At 41.2% G+C, this 21843-nt stretch overlaps 1 protein-coding gene across 3 annotated transcripts; it reads left to right on the top strand.

Moving 5' to 3' along the window:
• Window positions 1-1578: 1578 nt before the first annotated feature.
• aspa (aspartoacylase) lies at window positions 1579-21716 on the top strand. Of its 3 annotated transcripts, none has more exons than XR_014620041.1 (7): window positions 1579-1946; window positions 8444-8639; window positions 11236-11329; window positions 11495-11602; window positions 18469-18578; window positions 20512-20918; window positions 21164-21716. XR_014620041.1 is itself a non-coding variant. In XM_084320962.1 (7 exons), exons 1-7 carry the CDS (start codon window positions 1705-1707, stop codon window positions 21184-21186), a joined length of 849 nt encoding a protein of 282 aa, XP_084177088.1. In that variant the 5' UTR covers window positions 1579-1704; the 3' UTR covers window positions 21187-21716. The 3 variants fall into 3 exon arrangements, 2 of the variants coding, with proteins under 2 accessions (XP_084177088.1, XP_084177087.1); XM_084320962.1 differs by having other exon boundaries at window positions 20512-20587; XM_084320961.1 differs by having other exon boundaries at window positions 20512-21716.
• The last annotated feature ends 127 nt before the right edge of the window (window positions 21717-21843 follow it).

The following is a 21843-nucleotide window of genomic DNA, read 5'->3' as shown; positions in this document are numbered from 1 at the left end:
AGTGTGCCTCAACAATATTCCATGCATTGTAATTTTTTCCCTCATAATCAGGTCTTTTTAATGATAATTTCTACATTATTACATCATTATTGTTATTGTTATTATTAACAATATTATTATGATGGTTGTATCAACCCTAAATCTGAGTTGGGGCGGGGGTGCAATGCAGACAAACAGTTTTGCTTTACTGAGCTCCGTTATCTGGGGGCTGTAGTTGGTCACTTTAAGATGCACACCGGAGCATCTTTTAATCCAGCTGTTTGCTGTTCTCTGATATTTTCTGACATTTCGTTGATGCGTCGCTCGACACTTCAAGCTGACATGGGGATATCTTTCATCCTTGATTTGATTGTCTCTTTGTTTGGCAAGCCTTCAAACAAAACATCTGAGAAAAGCCTCCTTGATATACTCGACTTACAAAAAAGAACATGTGGGAGGATTTCAACAAGATAAATGCGACAACAGTGCAAAATATTTCACTATAATATTTCAAAGCAAAAAAAAGTATATATATATATATATTTTCTTTTATGCTGCCCCCTGTGCCAATGAAAATGCCCCTGCGTGCCTATGCAGGCACGCGTGCCTAGGGTTGCCTACCCCTGCATTAGAGTATTGGCTTCTTGGTGCCTGTTTAATTCTGTGTACAACTATATCTTAATAAACATTTAGTTGCTTTCAAGGAACTTCCTATTTCTATACTTTTATATATATTTTTTTTTTATATCATTGATGAGCAGCTAAAACTACATTACTGAAGCTACTCTGTTGCATATGTCTACTTGGCTATATAGACTTTTTTTTCTTGTCATATTTTCTGTCATATTCAGAAGGAAGTCAATTTAAGATGGAAGTGTGTTGCTCAAAAAATTCAATAACATTTTATTCTTTACTGTAGAATTCCCAATCCAATCTATACACTGTTAAAATGGTATCTGTACTGAGAATGGTCCTGTTGTCTATAGGCCTGCATAGCCAAGCACATTTTATAGTTTCTTGGATTCCTCATCTTAAATCTAATAAAAATGTCCAGTAAAACACCCCACTATAAACGTAACAGCCATCCACTCATTGTTAGCTATCTGCTTTGTTTAGCATGGGTGAAAGTTATTTAAAATAAAATATACAGTCAATGTGATAAATATGAGTCATTTTTGCTTTGTGAACACCAAAGCAAATGGTCATATGGTGAACTATACTTGACATTTTAATGGTTTATGCAACCAATTCAAAATGTGTTGGGATTAAATATATTTGCAGGTCTTATCAGCCTGCAACTAGGCAAAGTGTTCCTGTAGTATAAATCTTGATGTCATGATGAAATAATATAGCCTAATATGATGATGACTAAATCCTTTGGGGACAAAGCCATCTCTGAGCATAAGTAACTGTAATCCGTGTAGACAATGGGGAGGAGGAATATTCCAAGTCCAACCCTTTCTCTCAGCCTGGGAATGTACGCACAGACTGGTGTTGGGTAATAATAATGCACAACGGAGTTATGGACGGTGCATGACCATAATAATAGACCAGCGGCGACATTATGTAAGTGTACTCGCACAGCAAAGCGTTTAAGAAACGACAACACAGTGGCTTTAGTGGCTCAATCCGCGGAAACTTTTCTCCGCTTGTCTCCCGAGACCCCGAAGCGCGTCGGACTGTACCGTTAGTTTATTCTAACAACCGGTTACTATAATAATAAGAATGTCTTCTTCACTGAATGCGCTCAGTTTGAATGAGGCGAGAAGAGTCGCTATATTCGGAGGCACGCACGGGAACGAGATGTCCGGCGTGACGCTGGTGAACCTGTGGATGAAGAACAGCCTGGAGATCCAGAGGACGGGAGTGGAGACCAAAGCCTTCATGACCAACCCGAGGGCCGTGGAGACGTGCACCAGATACGTGGACACCGATCTGAACAGAGCGTTCACCACCGAGAACCTCAGGTGATCATATATACCTTCAGGTTTTTGCTTTTTGTATAGTGACTAGTGGATATTCTTTTGTATTTGAACAGCAAACTCCCCATTTACAAATCAACACAGTAAAAAGTGTGCGTCGGGAAATATTGAATAACTTATATCTAGTTATAGGGGCAAACACGTAGCATAGTCGCACTCTTAATACGTTTTGCATTCTACCTCAGTCTCTACCTAAAACTCTGGGGCAGAGGAACACAAAAGCCAAGACGCGCCTGTCAGTCACGGGACGCGCATTGTAGCGTTCACCCGCCATACTGTACATTGTGACTGGGGGGGCCACAGAGGCCCGGGGCCCCCATGCTCAGCTAGAAAGATATGATTAATGCACGTTTAATTCTACGTCAAATGTATATACTCTCTTTTTTAGACTCTTTGTATCAGATACAGTACTGTATTTGTAAATCTGATATGTCATAAATGTATGTAGCAGTACTGTATCTGTATGTCATCATGTATGTCATATGTTATGATGAATTGAAAATGGGGGACCCTGATGTAAACAAGACGAAAGTCTTTCTCTGGTCTGCATCCCCTAAAATGCAATTGTGTGTATTGAGCCGTACTGTATACTGTACCCATTCTGCAATCTGTTAATAACATTTTCAATCAATCAATCAATTATTACAGTCAAATTATTCGCATTGGTTCTTGTTCTAACCACCCAGCCATGCATGCTCGGCTGCGTGCGTTGTCCACTCACAGACACGCACGCACGCTGACTGTCAGCCAAGCTCGAAAAACGTGAGCGAAACGTGACTTGAGTTTTCAAATGAGTTCAAACGACCCCCCCCCCCCTTTCATCATGTGCACATCAGCGGAAAATTAAGTAGCCTATTACGCAAACCATGGCTCATAATAATTTTTTTGAATGGAGTGCTTCACGTTGGTCTATATTCATGTGGCCGATAGCATATATCTGAAATATATAAATGTTGAAAGAAGCAACATTGACATGTTGATGAATGCTTTGAATATTAGAAGTTAAGTTCCTGTATAGGAAATAGGCATAACTGCCGCCACAAATGTCTTTGTGTAGCCTATATCTTCTCTTCCAAAAATCTAGGTCTACCAACTGTTTACACTTCTGTAATCAACATATAATAAGATTAACTGCTTGATGATACTTTCTAAAAAAAACAGCACAGAGGCCCTCTCAACTTAAATAGATTTTGACGTTTGCTCCATTCATCCCCTTGGAATGTGTATGTGTGTAATGACGATGATGATTATGATAATGATTGATTTGATTCAATGGTATTCAGACCATTGTGAATAATTTAGATAATTTGGTAGGGGGATCACTATCTATCATATAGTTTAGCTTGTATTCTGACAGCTCTAGCCTATAGTGTCTTTCTGTATTGTCTGTCGTCCTGGACAATAGCACGTTCTCTGAACAGAGGTTTCTAAACAGCAGGTGTGACAGAACCATCTGGTTCATATAGGTGTTATTGCTCTGAGATGAGAACGCCCTGGACTGCTTATAGTGCTTATTTTCAAACGCTTAAAAAGAACCAGGAGGAAAACAGACACCCCTCCCTCATATGAAATGGTGTATAACGTGCCTGGCCACAACCAAGTTGACACAACACTCAGATCTGTTCTACTGCTTTGAAAGAATGCTTTGGTTCAGATACTGGAGGTTTTGAGAGTGGTTCAAATAGACCTGCTTTATATGTCTGGTTGTTGAAAAATATGCTACAATGACCATTTTTAGCCATTATCCCTGTATGCCGTTGTACCCTTGTATTGGCTTGGTTTGCATTATGATTTTTATAACTTCTTCGTGATTGAATACGGTGGAATAAAACCTCGATTCAGAATGACATCGTTTGCATTTTGTCCTCTTGTTGTGAAGCCTCGACAACATAGTTAAATATAAGTATTGCCTTGGCTTTCGTATAGTTCTATGACCATTACCCACATGTCTACAACGGGGTCAGGAGATTCCTATTTTTCAATCCAGTTTAGCATGTTCTTTTTATAGCCCCAGGGGATGGTGTGGCTTTAACCCTTTCACTACCACACTACCAAAGGGTTAACCATTTCACAACCACACTACAGAAGGTTAACCCTTTCACTACTACACTACAGACGGTTAACCGTCTAGTGTGGTAGTGAAAGGGTTAAACTTCTGTAGTGTGGTAGTGAAAGGGTTCAAAAACATTGAAGGCTTAGGTTGAAGCATACTAGGACCGCTACTATTCCTAATTTATGCAAATGACATGTCGTCAGCTTGTGACTGCAACTTGTTCCTGTTTGCGGACGACTCAGCCCTGCTGGTCTCTGACAAGAACAAGTTACAGGTTGAAAAAGCCCTCAGCTCGGAACTAGGCAAAATCTGCATATGGCTCGCCGTCAACAAACTATCATTACACATGGGCAAAACAGAGTCCATTCTCTTCGGTTCAAATAACAAACTCAGCAAGACCGACGGCTTCTCGGTTACAGTGGGTGACAATATTATCACAAGGAAAGATGAAATTACCTACCTGGGTTCCATCCTAGAGGCTAATCTTTCCTGTGACAAAATGGCATCCAATGTAATAAAAAAAGTCAACCAACGAACGCGATTCTTGTACCGGATCTCCTCTCTGGTAAACAAGAATACCCTGAAGACTCTAGCAGGAGCACTCATTCAACGGTACTACGACTATGCTTGCACCTCATGGTACCAAAGCACCTCAAAGGCACTAAAAAACAAATTACAAACATCTCAAAACAAGCTAGTCAGACTACTACTTGACCTTACTCCTAGAACCCACCTCACCCCTGCCCACTTTGACAACCTAGGATGGCTTAGAGTAGACGACAGAGTACAGCAACTTGCAATGGGCCTGGTCTACAAGATACACTACGCGACCAAGGTACCCATGTACATGTCAAAATACTTCCCAAAGGTCAGTGAATACCACGATCACAACACCAGAGGGAGCTCCACAAATCATGTAAAACCCAGATTCGGCTCAAACAAGGGACTAAACACGTTTCGCAATTATGCCACATCAATGTGGAACGCCCTACCTAAAGCTGTAAAGGAATGTGAATCACTACCCACTTTCAAAAACACTCTCAAAAAACACCTACGTGAGACTGCAATTCGAAACTGGCCCCTACAAATGTCCTAACCTAGTTGTACAGTAAATGACCAAGTAAGGCTTTGTCAATATTCCAATGTACAGTGTAAAATGTGTGTGTGTCCCCTACCCAACCCCCCCCCCCCCACCACCAATGTACAGCCCTCACCCAACCCACCCAACCCCACCCCACCCAACCAACCTCCTCCAATGTACAGTTTCTACGCCAAATGTATATACACTCCTTTTCTGGACACTTTTGTATCACAAACAGTACTGTATTTGCAAATCTGATATGTCATAAATGTATAGATGTAGCAGTACTGTCTATCTGTATGTCATGTATGTCATATATGTTATGATGAATTGAAAATGGGGGACCCTGATGTAAACAAGACGAAAGTCTTTCTCTGGTCTGCATCCCCTTAACAATTGTATGTATTGAGCTGTACTGTACTGTACCCATTCTGCAATCTGTTAATAAACTTTTCAATCAATCAATCAATAGGGGTGACTTCAAATGTGCACTATGCAGTTTCAGAGGAGGGGAATTTGTTTGCAACGCCTGCAAAGGGCATTTACTCAAATTCTTAGACGTATTCTATTTTATTATCATAAATTAAAACAAAATATTTTTAGGCACTGTCAACCAAACAAACATTAACCTTTTCACTACCACACTACAGAAGGTTAACCAAGGTGAAAGCATTAGTGTTTAAGTTTAAAAAAAAAAAAAAAAAAGGAGGGGGGGGGGGGGGGGGTGATGATTCTTCCCATCCATGAAGAGTAGATGACATTCTGGTGAAAATCTATAACTAACACAGTAAGCTATTGCAAAGTAACACTTTGTTCTTTCAACCAAACTGCCTGAAGGTTAACTAAGCTGTGAAAGTGAGAGTATCCAGTATCATTGAATTCTGAACGTGTCTCAGAGTAATAGTCAGGACTTGCATGAGGCTCTAGTCTAGACTAGAGGGAGTTTAAACTACTTGAAATCTTGTTTTTCCTTCCTTAACTCATTCTGCGCCAACCACGTAATATTACGCTTTTAGATTTTTTTTTTTTTAGATTTTAATATACTATACACTCTCACAGACCTCTGTGTTATCATTGGAACTCATTCTGAGACCCCGAGAGTGCAATGCTGGGCCGAATCCTGCTAGGTGGCAGTATCGCCTACCCTTTGAAACCTTATTTCAACTTATTGTGTGTTACATTTTATATGGTCCGGGCGGAGAATTTGGACCCAGGCAAGTGAAACGCTTCATTCGAGCACCTTGGAACGCGTCCAGCACACACATATTTTGTGTCAGGGACCCGATGGACATCAATACTGGAAATCGCGATCAGACAATTGGAATATTAATTTTGGAATAACTCCTATATGGCATAAATCCTACTTTGATCCTACAATGATTTCACATCGATCGCAACGATCAACGTATGTAGTATTCAAAACATATGCCGTTGCTGACGATCAGAGCATCACAAAACAACCCCCCCCCCCCTTTGATGCCTTCACGATGAAACATAATACCTATTATATACCTTTTGATTTGGAAATAATATCGAGCAACGTGAACGACTTTTGCAAAATGCACACAGCGCTCCATAACTCAGCTTCCAGGAATTAGCCCGGATCACTCTGAAACTATACAATATTCACCACGGGATAACACGTGAACGTATACATGAAAAAATTTAAGGGGACATGTCTTGCTATTCCTTTCACTATTTGGGCAACTTTACACAATTCCTGTGAGTCTATGGAACACATCTGTAAATTTTTTTTTTCCAAAAATTCATTGTTTTGTATTTCTAATCAAGTACTCTAAAGCAGCATTTTTCCACTTCAAGATTTCAAGCTGTTTTGGGCTGGGCTCCGCCCATAAGCGCTTTGAGTGACAGTCACCCACAGTCTGCACTGGCAGACAGAGAGAGATATAGAGAGATTGAGGGGGATACTAATTAATTTCGCCACAGGGGCATAATCCCACGGGACAATGCATTGGTAATTTGTTTCAAATGACAATATATACCCCTGTGAATATTATTGCACGGATCGGAATACGGGCGCGCGCGTAATGATATTTTGACAGTGATATGTGAGTGCTCCCGACTGCAAGGGAGAGCGAGAGGGACACGGAGCATTTACACAATCTCTCGACCACGCGCGGGGCAGGAGCTTCTCTCGGGGAAACACACTGCGGGCTGGAGGTTGTGTGTAAATGCTCCGTGTCCCCCTCTCTCTCTCTCTCTCTCTCTCTCTCTCTCTCTCTCTCTCTCTCTCTCTCTCTCTCTCTCTCTATCTCTCTCTCTCCCTCTCTATCTTTCTCTCTCTCTCCCTCTCTCTCGCTCACTTGCTCGTTCTCTGCTGTCTCTGTCGGCACCCGCGCACCCCGTTTGAAGAAGTGTCAGTATTTCCACTCGCTTTGTTATGCAGATCAGCTCCTTGCTACGTAGGATAGCGAGTCAAATCAGAATGGCTTAGTTCACTGGGGGAGGATATTGTCTCAACTGAATTGCAGCAATCCGCCAAAATGAGAATTAGAGACACAGACCCCATTGATACAAACCCCCATTGCTAGAAAACAATGCTAAAGACTGGAAAAGGCCATTTATAAGACACAGGACCTTTAACTCTTTTTTACATATTGGACTACAAATAGTGTCTGTCAAATGAGCCGGACTATTTTCTCCATAGCTATAATATATAATATACAATAGATCCGCAAAGATTGTGAAATGTCGTGAAAATAGGAAATGGAAAGCTGGCGCTAGAGAGCAGAGATGGGGCGTGGCTATGGCGTTGAATGAGTTAAAGGAACATGCCAACTTTTTGGGAAATTAGCTTATTTGCCATCTACCCTGGAGTTGGACAAGCAGATTTCTTCTCTGTGCATGCATTAGGCTTAGGGAACAGCCACGCCGTTAGCCTAGCTTAGCATCATTCACTGGAAGTAGGTGTGCCAGTGTAGCCTAATTCCCAACAATCACGAAATACACTCCAAATACAACTCCAAAACGTTCCTGTAAACATGTTGTGACCTGTGTATTTACCATGTGGAGAAATTAAAAAAAGAATTCAACATTTACGTTTTCTAAGCAGATACTATATACTCAGATTTTTTTTTTGCTGAACCACTGCTGCCTGGGCGCAGTGATTTCATGACACTACAGTACTACAAGTTAGCACAATGACACTACCGACAGTGCTATTCTGATTGTACCGTACGTTGGAACCTCTCCACTCTTGTAGCTCTTAACAGTGTGGACATTGGACAGTAGTTGTAAAAATTCTGTACTAAATCATATCTAATAAAGGAAATGTTCCTTCACTTAATGGAAATGTGCCTGACCTCATCCTGCCTCTGGCCTCCACAGTGCCCCCGCTGGAGAGGAGCTGCCATACGAGGTGCACAGGGCCCAGGAGATCAACAGGGTGTTCGGGCCTAAAGGAAGCCCCGATGCCTACGATGTCATCTTTGATCTCCACAACACGACTTCCAACATGGGCTGCACTCTGATCCTGGAGAGCTCCAAAGACCACTTCAACCTCCAGATGATGAGCTACATCAAGGTGACTCGAAGTCTGTTTGTTCCCATTCCATTGGGCCTCTCTCTGGAGAAGCTCGATCATCTATGTCCTGGTTTCTCGGGACTGGAAAGATGGGGTCGTGGGCCTTCTTCTGCTGGGTCACTGCCACCTAATGACAGTGATAATATGTTTGTGATGTGTTTTAACCCTTTCATTACCACACTACCAAAGGGTTAACCCTTTCACTACCACACTACAGACGGTTGTAGTGAAAGGGTTAACCTTCTGTAGTGTGGTAGTGAAAGGTTAACCTTCTGTAGTGTGGTAGTGAAAGGTTAACCTTCTGTAGTGTGGTAGTGAAAGGTTTAATGAGTCTGGGTTCCACGACAAGGAGGGGAAAATCCAAATTGAGTTCCTGAATTGAAAAGAAACCATGATCTATGTGCAAAAATAACATATTGAAACGAGCAATGTATACATGCTAGATTCAACCCTACAATGGTTAATGACAGACTTGTCACTCTGACTTCTCTGATCATGAAGTTCTTTGTGAAACGATTTGATCTTTGACGATTTGACTCCATTTGTATACAGGATAATGTTGTGAGGTATCCAGGGCTACTGCCACCCTACTTGACTTTAAAAATAAACACTTAAAAGGAAGTGAAAGTTATTTGTTGATCTCTCATCAGCATTTAAATGAACATGACCCCACCTCCTAGTTAACAAACACATTAATGGCCCAGGTGTATAAGCCAGTTAGCTTGCGGCTAGCAATGCTCCATCAATCTGGCATATTAATAATGCTATTCTATGGAAACTGAAAAACAAAGGTAGAAGCATTTTTTTTCTCCACAAAGTATCTGGTAAAGGAAACAACCAACTGAAATTTAAAACATTAAGTTATCCCTTTAAATGTACCCTAACCAGTATCCCTTTAAATGTACCCTAACCAGTATCCCTTTAAATGTACCCTAACCAGTATCCCTTTAAATGTACCCTAATCAGTATCCCTTTAAATGTACCCTAACCAGTATCCCTTTAAATGTACCCTAACCAGCATCCCTTTAAATGTACCCTAATCAGTATCCCTTTAAATGTACCCTAACCAGTATCCCTTTAAATGTACCCTAACCAGTATCCCTTTAAATGTACCCTAACCAGCGTCCCTTTAAATGTACCCTAATCAGTATCCCTTTAACACATTGTCCGCCATGCAAAAATATTCCAATTATTTGACGTCGATCTGCTAGATCCATTTCCCGTTTGTATGACGCAATAAACACCGAAATCATATTGATTATTGCGTTTCGAAAGCGATCCCAATGCACTCGAGTGTGTATCTAGATCCACGCTACAAGATATTACTGCTGGAGGAATTTCCTCGATGCACCGAGCGCCACTTCCGGTTTGACTTGGAGTGTAACTCGCCCGACATACACCAGGCGGTGGTATTGAGGCGTTGCAATATCAGACAGGGTCCAGCTGCAGTCCCGGAGGGAGGCTGGATGAATTATCAATGCCATGGTGAAAAAATTAAATATTGATCCCAAAAACGAGTTAACTCGTTTCTGGCGCACAACGCATGGCGGGCAATAACGAGTATACTCATTTTTGGCGTCCAATGTGTTAAATGTACCATAACCAGTATCTCCTTAAAATGTACCCTAACCAGTATCCCTTTAAATGTACCCTAAACACTGGAAGACGAGGTTTAAGAGATTTAGCAAACGTGTAGTACATGTCTTAATGGCATGTAATCCAATATGCTATATTTAAACCTATAGGTAACTCTAGTGCATTTCCTCAATAAACATTAACATCCTTATCACTGTTGGAATACCTTTTTTTTCTCCAGGTGTTCATTCTTTTCTCAGAATTCTGTCTTGGTATCCAATCAGTCTAGTATAGACTCTTTCACTGGAATTCTGTTGCTAGGGAACAGTTTAGACCAGCGGTTCTCTTTTATTGGTGTTTTATTGATATTTGTTTTGTTTTTATGTTGTTTATTGATTATTCTTGTTTAATTTTATATGTTTGGATCCAGACCCCAGGAAGAATAGTCGCTGCTGAGGCAGTGACTAATGGGGATCTGAAATAAAGAAAAGAAATACGGGTCGCGACCCAAAGTGGGGTCGTGGGTAGGTGACAATGGAGTGCGCATTGGCAAAAAAAAAAAGACGTTTAATGTTCTGGCAACATATTTTGGCTAAATATGCCTAGTTTTATAAATGTGTATTGATAACATAGGGCTGTAATACAATTTTCGAATAAATATGCATGATCAAGTTCAACAACGTGTGCTTTTATTGTGATATTCCTTAATTCCACGTTGAAATTACGCGATACATTAAGTGTGGGGTTGCCAAAAAAATTCCTAAATAAAATGGGGTTGTGGTATAACAAAGTTTGAGAACCCCTGGTTTAGACCCAAATATATTTCCTGTCAACTCTTGCAAATATACTTGAGTCCTTTTAGAATGTTTTAGAACACTTTGAAACCGTCTTTATAGCTTTCAATTTCCAGTAGCCCTTGTGACATGTCATTAGAATGTTTAGTTCTCAGAATTCACCCGAAAGGGTTAAATCGGTTATGTGTTTGTTTTTATTGAACAAAGATCTTGGTTTGGTGTTGCAGAAAGCCATCGCTCCAGCCAGTTGTCCCGTTCTGTTGAACGAACATCCTCTTCTGAAATATTCCACTTCGCGGTCCGTGGCAAAGCACCCGGTGGGTGAGTCTGAAGTCCAGTCTTCTAGCTGATATAATACTGTAGACGTTCCCACCTTCTCAAGACATCAGATTGAAATATAGAGAAGGTTTACACATGCAGCCTTTGGCAAGCTGCATGTACAGTATGTGACTTCTTTTAAAAGCCGTTTGGACTGTTGTGTTTCAGGTCTGGAGGTTGGCCCCCAGCCTCAAGGGGTTTTAAGGAGCAACATCTTTGAGGCCATGAGGGTAATACTGAAACACGCCCTGGACTTCATTGAACTGTTTAATGAAGGTAAGCCACAGGAGGCTGGTAGAGCTCACATACCATAGCTTCAGTTCAGTTCAGTTCAGTTCAGAGTTTTTATTTGCCACATGGAATAATACAATCATAGTTTCTTCATTAAAAAATCATAAATAGCCATTCCATGGACAAAAGGAGCAGGAAGAAGAATAAATCTTATAATTACCTGCCCCTTATTCCTAAACTAACATGTATTTTCTTAATGGTCGGCGTATAACCTTATTTACACAAATAATCATTTATACCATTATAAAAGAAACACAATCCACAGTTAAACAAGAAAAATTTAAATAATAATAATAATAATAATAATAATAATAATGATAAAGAATAAAAAAGAAAAGAAAGAGAAGAGAAAAAAAAAAAAATCTCACTATTCAGATCACATTTTGATTTTCATACTGACTAAATATTTTTTTTTTATACATTTTTTTGAATTGATAAACACTGTTACATCCCTTAAGCTCGCTATGGAGAGAATTCCATAACTTTACACCAATAACTGAAGGACACATCTGTTTAAGTGTGGTACGTGCAAACTGATGTTTAAAATTGTATTTTCTCCTACTAAACTCACTCACTAGCAGCTTGAGATAGGAGATCATAACATGCTATTCAACAGTGTAGGTGTTAGTAATAATAATAATCACAAAGCCAAAGGATTATATACCATACAAGTTCATAATATTCATGGTGTGTAGAAAGTTGAAAAACACCAACCCTGGTAGACCCTCGTTCTCAATGGTGCCAAGATTACAAAAACAAGAAAATAAATGTAATCAACAAACATTTATTTATTTATTTAAAAAAAAAATCAAGATGACTCATAGGTCTCACAATTAGTTATGTTTTTTTTTATTCTGAATCCTCTGTTTTAAATCATTCTTCATCCTTTGCATGCTAGCCTCACTGCCCGTCTGTCAGCCTACCCCTGCATGTCCAGTTACAACATTTTCCGAAAAAACTTTTCGACCGTTTCAGCTTCTATATACTCTACCCCCCCCCTCCCCCCCCCCCCCACGTCCGGTTACTGTTTTTAACAGTGGGGGGTATAATACAGCTTTCCCTTCCTCCTTTTACACCAAACAGGCAGTCTGTGCCAAGTGTGAGGTGCAGTCTGTCCGTTCCTGCTGCTGAATGGCATGCTTGTTGGATGTTGGTTAGTTTCCATGTCATTAGATGCAGGCTTGGCTGCCCGGTCTGCAGTGATTTGGTTATTTTCTGTCCCCGGGGCAGAACACACTACACTGGTGCTGATGAATGCTGTAGCCTGGTGATGAATGAACTGTCCTGCATTATCAAAATCAAATCAAATGTATGTGTAAGGCCCGACAACACACGTTAATGTTCCCATGGGCCGCACACGTCTTCTTCAAGTCAAGAAGAAACATCACAATAAATCAAGAACAAAACAAAAACACCATGAAGTCCAAAAAATGTAAAATAAATGAATGCAACACTCCCAGACCTACCCCACACGAAGGTAAGGAAAAACTCACTAAAAACCTACAGTAGCAATAGGGAAAAAAGCACCACACTAGGCAATGTGGAGGGGAGATACCATAGAAGGGCCGTTCAAGGGGGGATCTCCCTTCTTAGATGTCGGTAATAGTAGTGTTGCAGTAAAACAGACGAAACAGTAAGCATGCACACATATACGTGTAATGAAACACAAATAAGTGCATGCAATAGCAACTGGGGTACATAAGAACTTGAAAGATTAACAGATTAACAGAATGGGTACAATACAGTACAGCTCAATACACACAATTGTTAACACTTTCACTGCCACACACGAGATATCTCGGGTTTCCGATAGTTATGTTGAAAGCCACTCACGAGATTTCTCGGATTTTATTTTATTAATTTTTTTAAGAGATCTGAAATCATATTGCATCACGCGAGCCTACCCGAGTATACCCGAGCGCCGCCGGCGATCATATGTGGAAAAAAGCGCCCCCTATCGTCTCCCAGATGACATAAGGGATTTTGGAATGGACTCAGTGAAAATGGATGGGGAAATAATCCGGTACTCCACATTTTCCAGTCCACTGATCCAGCCGGGGTTACCACAGTTCATTCTGGAGCCTCTCAGCCCCGCGGAATCATGTGTACTACTGTATCACGTTGGATCCATACACTTATCGATTTTTTCGAATGGTGATCAGGAATTGGAATATACCAGTTGGATACCATCTGATGTCAGGTAAGGAATCTATGTTATCAGTGTTAGGATAATCAGACTAATTTTGATGAAGATATAGGCTGTTTTGTGAAATGGGCTCTTTCGGTTTTACTGAAAAAATCCATGAGGAAATGAACACGCCGATTATCCGTGCACGCCTCGAATGGGCGTGCGTGTATGTATAATATTGATCATCTAGCGTTTATTTGAAAACGATTCATAAATAGGTTGACAAATATCAACGTTCTGGAATATTCCAGTAAAAGACGATTATCATAGAATGCCCCAGAATGGAAGGTTTTTTACCTCAAAACGGGTGCTTTTCAGAATGCTCTGAAACGGAAATGAAGCGATAAAAAAACAATCTGCCTTGACAGCACTGACTGGAAAAGTAATCTTTGATAAGCGACGGGCAGCTTAGACACAGCCATAATTTAAAACATAGATTAGGCGATATTAACGTTAACATTGAAGTGGACCGTGGCATCAAGGGGGTAAAAAGGAAAACCCGGCGTGGCACTCAAAGTGTTAAGGGGATGCAGACCAGAGAAAGACTTTCGTCTTGTTTACATCAGGGTCCCCCATTTTCAATTCATCATAACATATGACATACAGATCGACAGTACTGCTACATCTATACATTTATGACATACCAGATTTACAAATACAGTACAGTTTGTGATACAAAAAGAGTCTATACACGGATCTACTTGAGGTATGAGGGCAGTGTAGAGGATCGCATCCTCCCGGCCATCCCAGAAATTGAAAGCAACATCTTGTTTAGTGGTATGAGATGTCACAAATAATAACGCAACATCTTGTTTAGTGGTATGAGATGTCACAAATAATAAAGCAACATCTTGTTTAGTGGTATGAGATGTCACAAATAATAACGCAACATCTTGTTTAGTGGTATCAGGTGTCACACATAATAACGCAACATCTTGTTTAGTGGTATGAGATGTCACAAATAATAAATCAGTGATATGAAATGTCATTATTCAGCAACATCTAGTTTTGTCAAGGCTGAGCGTATTGAACCCAATATGCAGACAGAGACAATGCAGACAGGTTTTGGTATAACCCAAAAGACGGTTATTTTATTATAGCAAAGGTGGAGCAGTCCAGGCAGTGGCAGGTCATAAACAGAGGAGGTATTCGTACAGTCCAGGGGGCATATGTGGAGCAGGGTAGTAAGACAGGCGTGGGGTCATAAACACGGGATCAGATACTCAGACAGTCCGAAGAGTAAGCAAGGAGCGGGCTAGTCACACAGGCGAGGGGTCATACACAAAATCAGATACTCAGATGGTCCGGGAAGTGGGCAAGGAGAATGGTCAGGCAGGCGGAGGTCATACAGGAGTAGAGAACAAGATGTGGAGGACTGAGGGAAAGAAAGACAGACAGGGTTAGACACGAGACACGGGTACGGAATACTAAATAACTGTAAAGTGCTAAAGACTACACCTGACTGGAGATTACTAAACTATGATCTGGCAGCATGATGACATCTGAGCCAGGTAGTTATGAGCCATGTAGGTGAAGCAATCAGCACACAGATGTCAATTGGCTGCTCCATGGGCTCTCGCACACCTGACTCCACGCCTGTAATCAGAGAGAGAGAGAGAGAGAGAGAGAGAGAGAGAGAGAGAGAGAGAGAGAGAGAGAGAGAGAGAGAGAGAGAGAGAGAGAGAGAGAGAGAGAGAGAGAGAGAGAGAGAGAGAGAGAGAGAGAGAGAGAGAGAGAGAGAGAGAGAGAGAGAGAGTTGATCTGAGATGTCATTATTCAGCAACATCTAGTTTAGTGGTATGAGATCATTATTTGTCACACATTGTTACATCTTGTTTAGATGTTTTGATTATTAACAGTTTGAGTGCCAGCCATTAACATGGGAAACATGGTTAAATGCCAGGACCCACTTCAATGATAGCGTTGTGAACGCGTAATCTCTGTCTTAAATTATGGCTGTGTCTAATCTGCCTGTCGCTTATCAATGACTTGTTTGCAGTCAACATTGTCGAAACGGATTGTTTTTTAATCGGTTAATTTTCGTTTTATAGCATTTTGAAAAGCCCTCGTTTTTCAGGAAAATATATAGATTCCGTGATAAAAGGCATTTACTGGAATATTCTAGCATACACAAAAACTTTGTCATTTTTCGGCCTATTTATGAATCGTTTTCAAATAAACGCTAGATTATCGATAGTATGTGTACTTATGCACGCTATAGAGGCGGGCTGAAAAATCGATTCTCTCATTTCCTCATCAGCGATCACAGCCACACACACACACACACGCATAGGGCAAACGCTGAGATATAGGTGAAAACAGCTCTGATTATCCTAAAACTGGTCAAATAAATTCCTTACCTGAGATGTTATCCAAAAAGATTATTCCAATTCCTGATCGCCATTCCAAATATCGATCACGCTTATTGATTACAGTGTTGGGTCCTGTAAATACATAATCCACGCATTTTCCGGGCCGGCGAGCACAATCGATCCTTCAGGTGGCCTTGACGGAAAAGTAAAATGAGGAAACTGGCCACCCCCCCTGCATCAGTGTAAAGTAATGGGGTGCAGTTACACAGGGAGAGACGATAGGGGGCGGTATCTTCCCAATTGAGCTCAGAGAGACTCTGCAGCACTAACCCGAGGCTCGATTGATGAAATATGAATTCAAATCGCCAATAAATTAAAAAAAAACGACAAACAAACGCTATATAGCGTCGGGGGCACTCAAAGGTCGGCATGAACTAATGACAAAACGCGTCCGTGGCACTCAATGTGTTAAGAAACAACTCAATGAAATTGGTCCCTTTTTCTGTATAGGCAATTAAATACAGTTCCTTGCACATCAATACATCTCAATGAAAGTTCAGTTGTAAAATGGAATTTATTTTAGTGTGGAATACTTGGATGACTCTACACCCAACTCAATGTCCAGGCCCAGAGTAAGTGAATGAGCTAAAGAAAAAGAATAAAAAAGACTTTACCCTCCCACAAACATTCTTCAGGTTAAAGTTAAACAGAGAGCATTTTTGGAAGCATGGCTCCTTCAAACCATTATACTTACTCAAAATACAAACCTGCCATTCATTAAACAGGTTTTAAAATGTTAGTAAATAAAGGCGGCTAGGTGGTGTAGTGGTCTAAGGCACTCGCCACCAGTGTGGAGACGCTAGGATTCGCGTGTTCGAATCCAGCTCTCCACATTGTTTTTCAGTTTGGCTGGTCGTCCGCAGTAATACACATTGGCCGTATTACGGGGAGGGAAAACTGAAGGGTGGGGATCGAACGTTGTGAACAAGCGACTCCTACAAGTCGGTTGGTGCGCCTGCGCAGTAGAATCAGGAAGTGTCGGGGGCAGCGTGAGCCTCCCACGCGTTACTCCTCGCCACTGAGAGGTCGAGCTGCGCAGGTGAAAAGATGCGACTGCTGTTACCTCAAGTACCGGAGGGGACTTGTGCTATGTATGACTTAGTCCACATTGCAGCCGGCTTGTGGGAGGCAAGAAACAGCGTTCGTGACAGGGGAGGGTTGAATTGGATGATACGAAATTGGGATGGGAGAAAAATATAGAAAAATGGGAGAAAAAGTGGATCAAAAAAAAAATGTTAGTAAATAAATAATCACTACCTGACAATCTCCCCACTTTGTTTCAACAAACTCAGGCTATGAATCTCTGGGTCATGAATGTTCATAGCCAGGGGTGAAGCTTGCCTAGGGAACCAAATATGAGATATTCTTAGGTCAGTAATCTCTTAAAAAGGCTTGATTTATATCCTAATCAGATTAGATTTCCCACATAATTGTACGTATGTTTGTTCTAATCCGACCTTACCTTAACCCACTGGAGCCATCACACCTAACCTAAAATAGAGATGTACAGTGAACATTTGGTGGCTGATTTCCTGACTTACTTGACTTAATCCTCTTTACCCCGTTGGGGGGCATAGGGTGTCCACCAGAGCTCTCCATCTCACTCTCTTCTGGGCCAGGGCCTTTGCTTCTTGCCAGCTCACTCCGATGTTCTTTAGGTCTTGAAGTGTGGAACGTCTCCAGGTGTTTCTCGGCCTACCGGCTTTCCTCTTCCCCTGCGCGTTGTAGTCCAAGGCCTGTCTAGTGATGTTGTTTGAGTCCTTCCTAAGGGTATGCCCTATCCAGTTCCACTTTCTCCTTTTGATGGTGGTAGCTATGCTGTCCTGGTTTGTTATCCTCCACAGCTCTTCATTTGTGGTTTTGATGAGCCACCATCATGATGGGCTGATTTCCTAATCTGTTTAAATGATTCATCAGAAAATGAATGTACTCACCATGCCCTGGTTGAACGTACGGAGGGTAGTTAACAAGATCTTTGTGTGGCTGGTCCTCATTGTTTTTCTCTCACATTTACCAACCTGATGGGGAATTGACCATATTCACACATCGGCCATTTTGCTCTTATGTCATGCTCCAGGGTGGAAAGGAATCCCAACCTGAGCATGACACAAGAGCAAAATAGCCATTGTGTGAATATGTTCAATGTACATTACTGTATATCACAGTTTTTTCCCACCTTTACTGTAACACTGAGTGGCCCCAGTGATGATGGCAGTGGTAGTGGCCCTGCTCCATCCACTGTACAATACAGGACCACAGTCACAGAGTCTCATCCTCTGTGTGATCTGTAGGCATGGAGTTCCCTCCCTGTACCGTGGATGTGTTCCGAGTATCGGAGAGAGTGGACTACCCCAGAGACACCAATGGAAACATCATTGCCATGGTGCACCCCAATCTGCAGGTAAATAGCCTAATTTCTTCTTCCCAAAGTTTGCACACCTTCATGTACTCTCAGAGCAGATCATTATATCTTGAACATGAAAAGAAAATCACTCGAGCTGCACTGGTATTCTTGCTACTCTAGAAATTAAACCAGCGTTTCGGTTAATCAGACCTTCTTCGGGGCATGACTGCACGTTTGCATGACTGCACGTTTGCATGGCGCATTGGTGGAATTTCCACATAAGGTGAAGTAGCAAGAATATATGAGTGACGCACGAACAGCTGTTTCCGCGCGCTACATTACATGGGGCGTATAATCCACAGGGCACATTTACACACACTGTGACATAATATGAGAAAGTCCACATTCCAGTTCTACTTTTGTTTTGATGTGAAAAGGGATGCTGCACTTAGCACTGACTGAGAAAGTAAACATTACAGTTCTACTTTATAAAATGCTAATTGTAAATATGTTTAAGTCCACTCCACATTACAGTTCTACTTTTTTTAGTTTTGATGTGAAAAGTGATGCTGCATAAGGCGACTGCTGAGAGCGTCGTTTCTTGACTCAGCTGAGAGCGTTGTCAAGCTACAATATTATAAAATACAATATTATAAAATCCTGTCAGGAAGCGTGCCTCAAAGCATGAATGAACCGGCATTTACCGGGCATTTACCGGCATTTCTAAGCACTTTAAACTGTACTGTACGCGTGTAGCACGCGGAAACAGCTGTTCGTGCGTCACTCATAGCGAGTCACGCTTATTATGATGAATTGAAAATGGGGGACCCTGATGTAAACAAGATGAAAGTCTTTCTCTGGTCTACATCCCCTTAACAATTGTATGTATTGAGCTGTACTGTACACGTACTGTACTGTACGCGTGTAGCACGCGGAAACAGCTGTTCATGCGTCACTCATAGCGAGTCACGCTTATTATGATGAATTGAAAATGGGGGACCCTGATGTAAACAAGACGAAAGTCTTTCTCTGGTCTGCATCCCCTTAACAATTGTATGTATTGAGCTGTACTGTACGCGTACTGTACTGTACGCGTGTAGCACGCGGAAACAGCTGTTCGTGCGTCACTCATAGCGAGGGGGGCGTACGCGTGGAAACAGCTGTTCGATTTAGCATCCGCTGCTGCGGGGCGTAGCGAGGGGGGCGAGCTAGTGTAGGTCAGCGGCCAATCAGAGCGCAAAACGGGAACCCGGAAACACAAACGTGTTGGTAAAAGCATACACACGGCTACTTTGCATAACAATAGCTCAGGTCGTCAGGTGTGTTCAAATACTACAGTTGGACCATTCACACAAATCCTGTGAATGAAATGTGTTGCATTCCATTCCTAGAGGCAATTAGGCATAGTCTTTATTCGCGAGGGACCATTTATGTGTATGCGCGGGAGCACGTGCACGCGTGCCTGTATAGCAAATGCACATGACGTCATTAAAACAAAGTGCACCCCCTTATGAAATCACCACTGCACCACTGCTCCCAACCCCTGAAACAGACTGGAACCTTTACTCCCAACCCCTGAAACAGACTGGAACCTTTACTCCCAACTCCTGAAACAGACTGGTCTGGAACCTTCACTCCCAACCCCTGAAACACACTGGAACCTGTTTACAGGAACCTGTCACAACATGTTTACAGGAAAGTTTTGGAGTTGTATTTGGAGTGCATTTCATGACTGTTGGGAACTAGCCTACACTGGCACACCTACTTCCAGTGAATGACGCTAAGCTAGGCTAACGGTGCGGCTGTTCCCTAAGCCTAATGCATGCACAGAGAAGAAAAAGGTATGTATCTGCTTGTCTAACTCCAGGGTAGATGGCAAATAAGCTAATTTCCCAAGAAGTTGGCGTGTTCCTTTAAGACTATGAGGAGTTAGTGTTGTTACCACCCCCCCCCTTCAGCCTATTCCTTGTTGTTGTTGTTGTTGTTCCAGGACTGTGACTGGGAGCCCCTGAACCACGGTGACCCCATGTTCCAGACGTTTGACGGGAAGACTCTCCCCTACGAAGGTACCGGCCCGGTCTACCCCACGTTCATTAACGAGGCTGCGTATTATGAGAAGCAGCAGGCGTTTGTAGCTACGAGACGGGAAACCGTAGCGGTCAGTGCCATAAGGAAAGCATAGGGAATAGTTACATGCGGATGTTAGTAACAGCATTTACATTTACATGTAAATAACTTCAATCTCAAATCTCACTGGATTTGTTTTTAATAAAAAAATATTATTGTTTCTTTTGTGATGATTAGAGAACAATATCTTTGATATACTGATGACATTTCTTATTTTTTTTATGTATCAGTAATGGAAAATCAACTAACTATGCAAAGAACACTGTGCAGGTAGGTACTGCTAAGTAATACTGTGAAGTTTTTGATCTGAAAGACCGTATTGTTGTGACAAGTATTTATTCTATTATTACTTATTTGCACATGTGTTTGTATTAAACCAACTAAGTTTTCATGAGAGGAAATTAGAATTGATTATGGGATGAATTATTGTTTTATATGAATTATTGCAACACTTTCTTGAGCCAGACACCATTTTAAGTACACTACTAATACTGTATTATTCTATAAATCCTCAGGAAGGCCATTTGTGATAACCTAGACCTCTTGGCCCGTATGCATCATCCTGTTGTTCTAAAAACCAGTGTTAGTGGCCTTTGACTGCAATAGCAGGATTTCTTGATGCTACCTTCCTATAACCTCGGTGGTTGTATTTTTGATGCTGTCCTATTTTTTGCCTTAATAGCGATCTCAGTGATAATTGCATGACATTTTTTTTAAGGAAATTGTAAAATATATGTGATAAATAGAGGCTATTTTAATATGAAATAAACTATATATGTTCTATTTCTGTGAACATTTCTGATTTGATTTTGAACATGTCTGTCTAAATATATTCTGTATGGATATAGTGAGAGGTGCTAATGATATACTTGTTGTAATTTTGATATTATGTCAGCTAGTTTTAATGTATGATGGTGTATGACATGTTGAACTCAGTATTTTCTAATCTTATCATGTCTCTGACATAATTCCCTGTTGAAATTAATCACTGATCTGATATTTATTCAGATCTCCTTGAGCAATTATTGTAGCATTATCTTTTATTATTGGTACGTTGGTATTTCAAGTCCTTGAAATCCTGTGAAAATGATACAATCAATAAACATAGCAATATGTTTGATGCTGTATGACATTGCATTGTTTTCTGATGCACACTGACTACATCATGTGAGATACACTACTAACTACTGTAATT

This window comes from Notolepis coatsorum (genome assembly GCF_963971535.1).
Source record: "Notolepis coatsorum genome assembly, chromosome: 8".
NCBI classification, from domain to species: Eukaryota; Metazoa; Chordata; class Actinopteri; order Aulopiformes; family Paralepididae; genus Notolepis; species Notolepis coatsorum.
Note: the sequence above shows the minus strand (reverse complement) of the source record. Positions and strands in the feature narration are given on the sequence as shown.

What these genes read in the sequence shown, in the direction of transcription:
- aspa (XM_084320961.1), top strand. Translation starts at nt 1,705, where the DNA reads ATGTCTTCTTCACTGAATGCGCTCAGTTTGAATGAGGCGAGAAGAGTC. An exon ending in AGATGATGAGCTACATCAAG is followed by an intron (nt 8,640 to 11,235) that starts GTGACTCGAAGT and finishes TTGGTGTTGCAG; the next exon opens with AAAGCCATCGCTCCAGCCAG. An exon ending in TGGTGCACCCCAATCTGCAG is followed by an intron (nt 18,579 to 20,511) that starts GTAAATAGCCTA and finishes TTGTTGTTCCAG; the next exon opens with GACTGTGACTGGGAGCCCCT.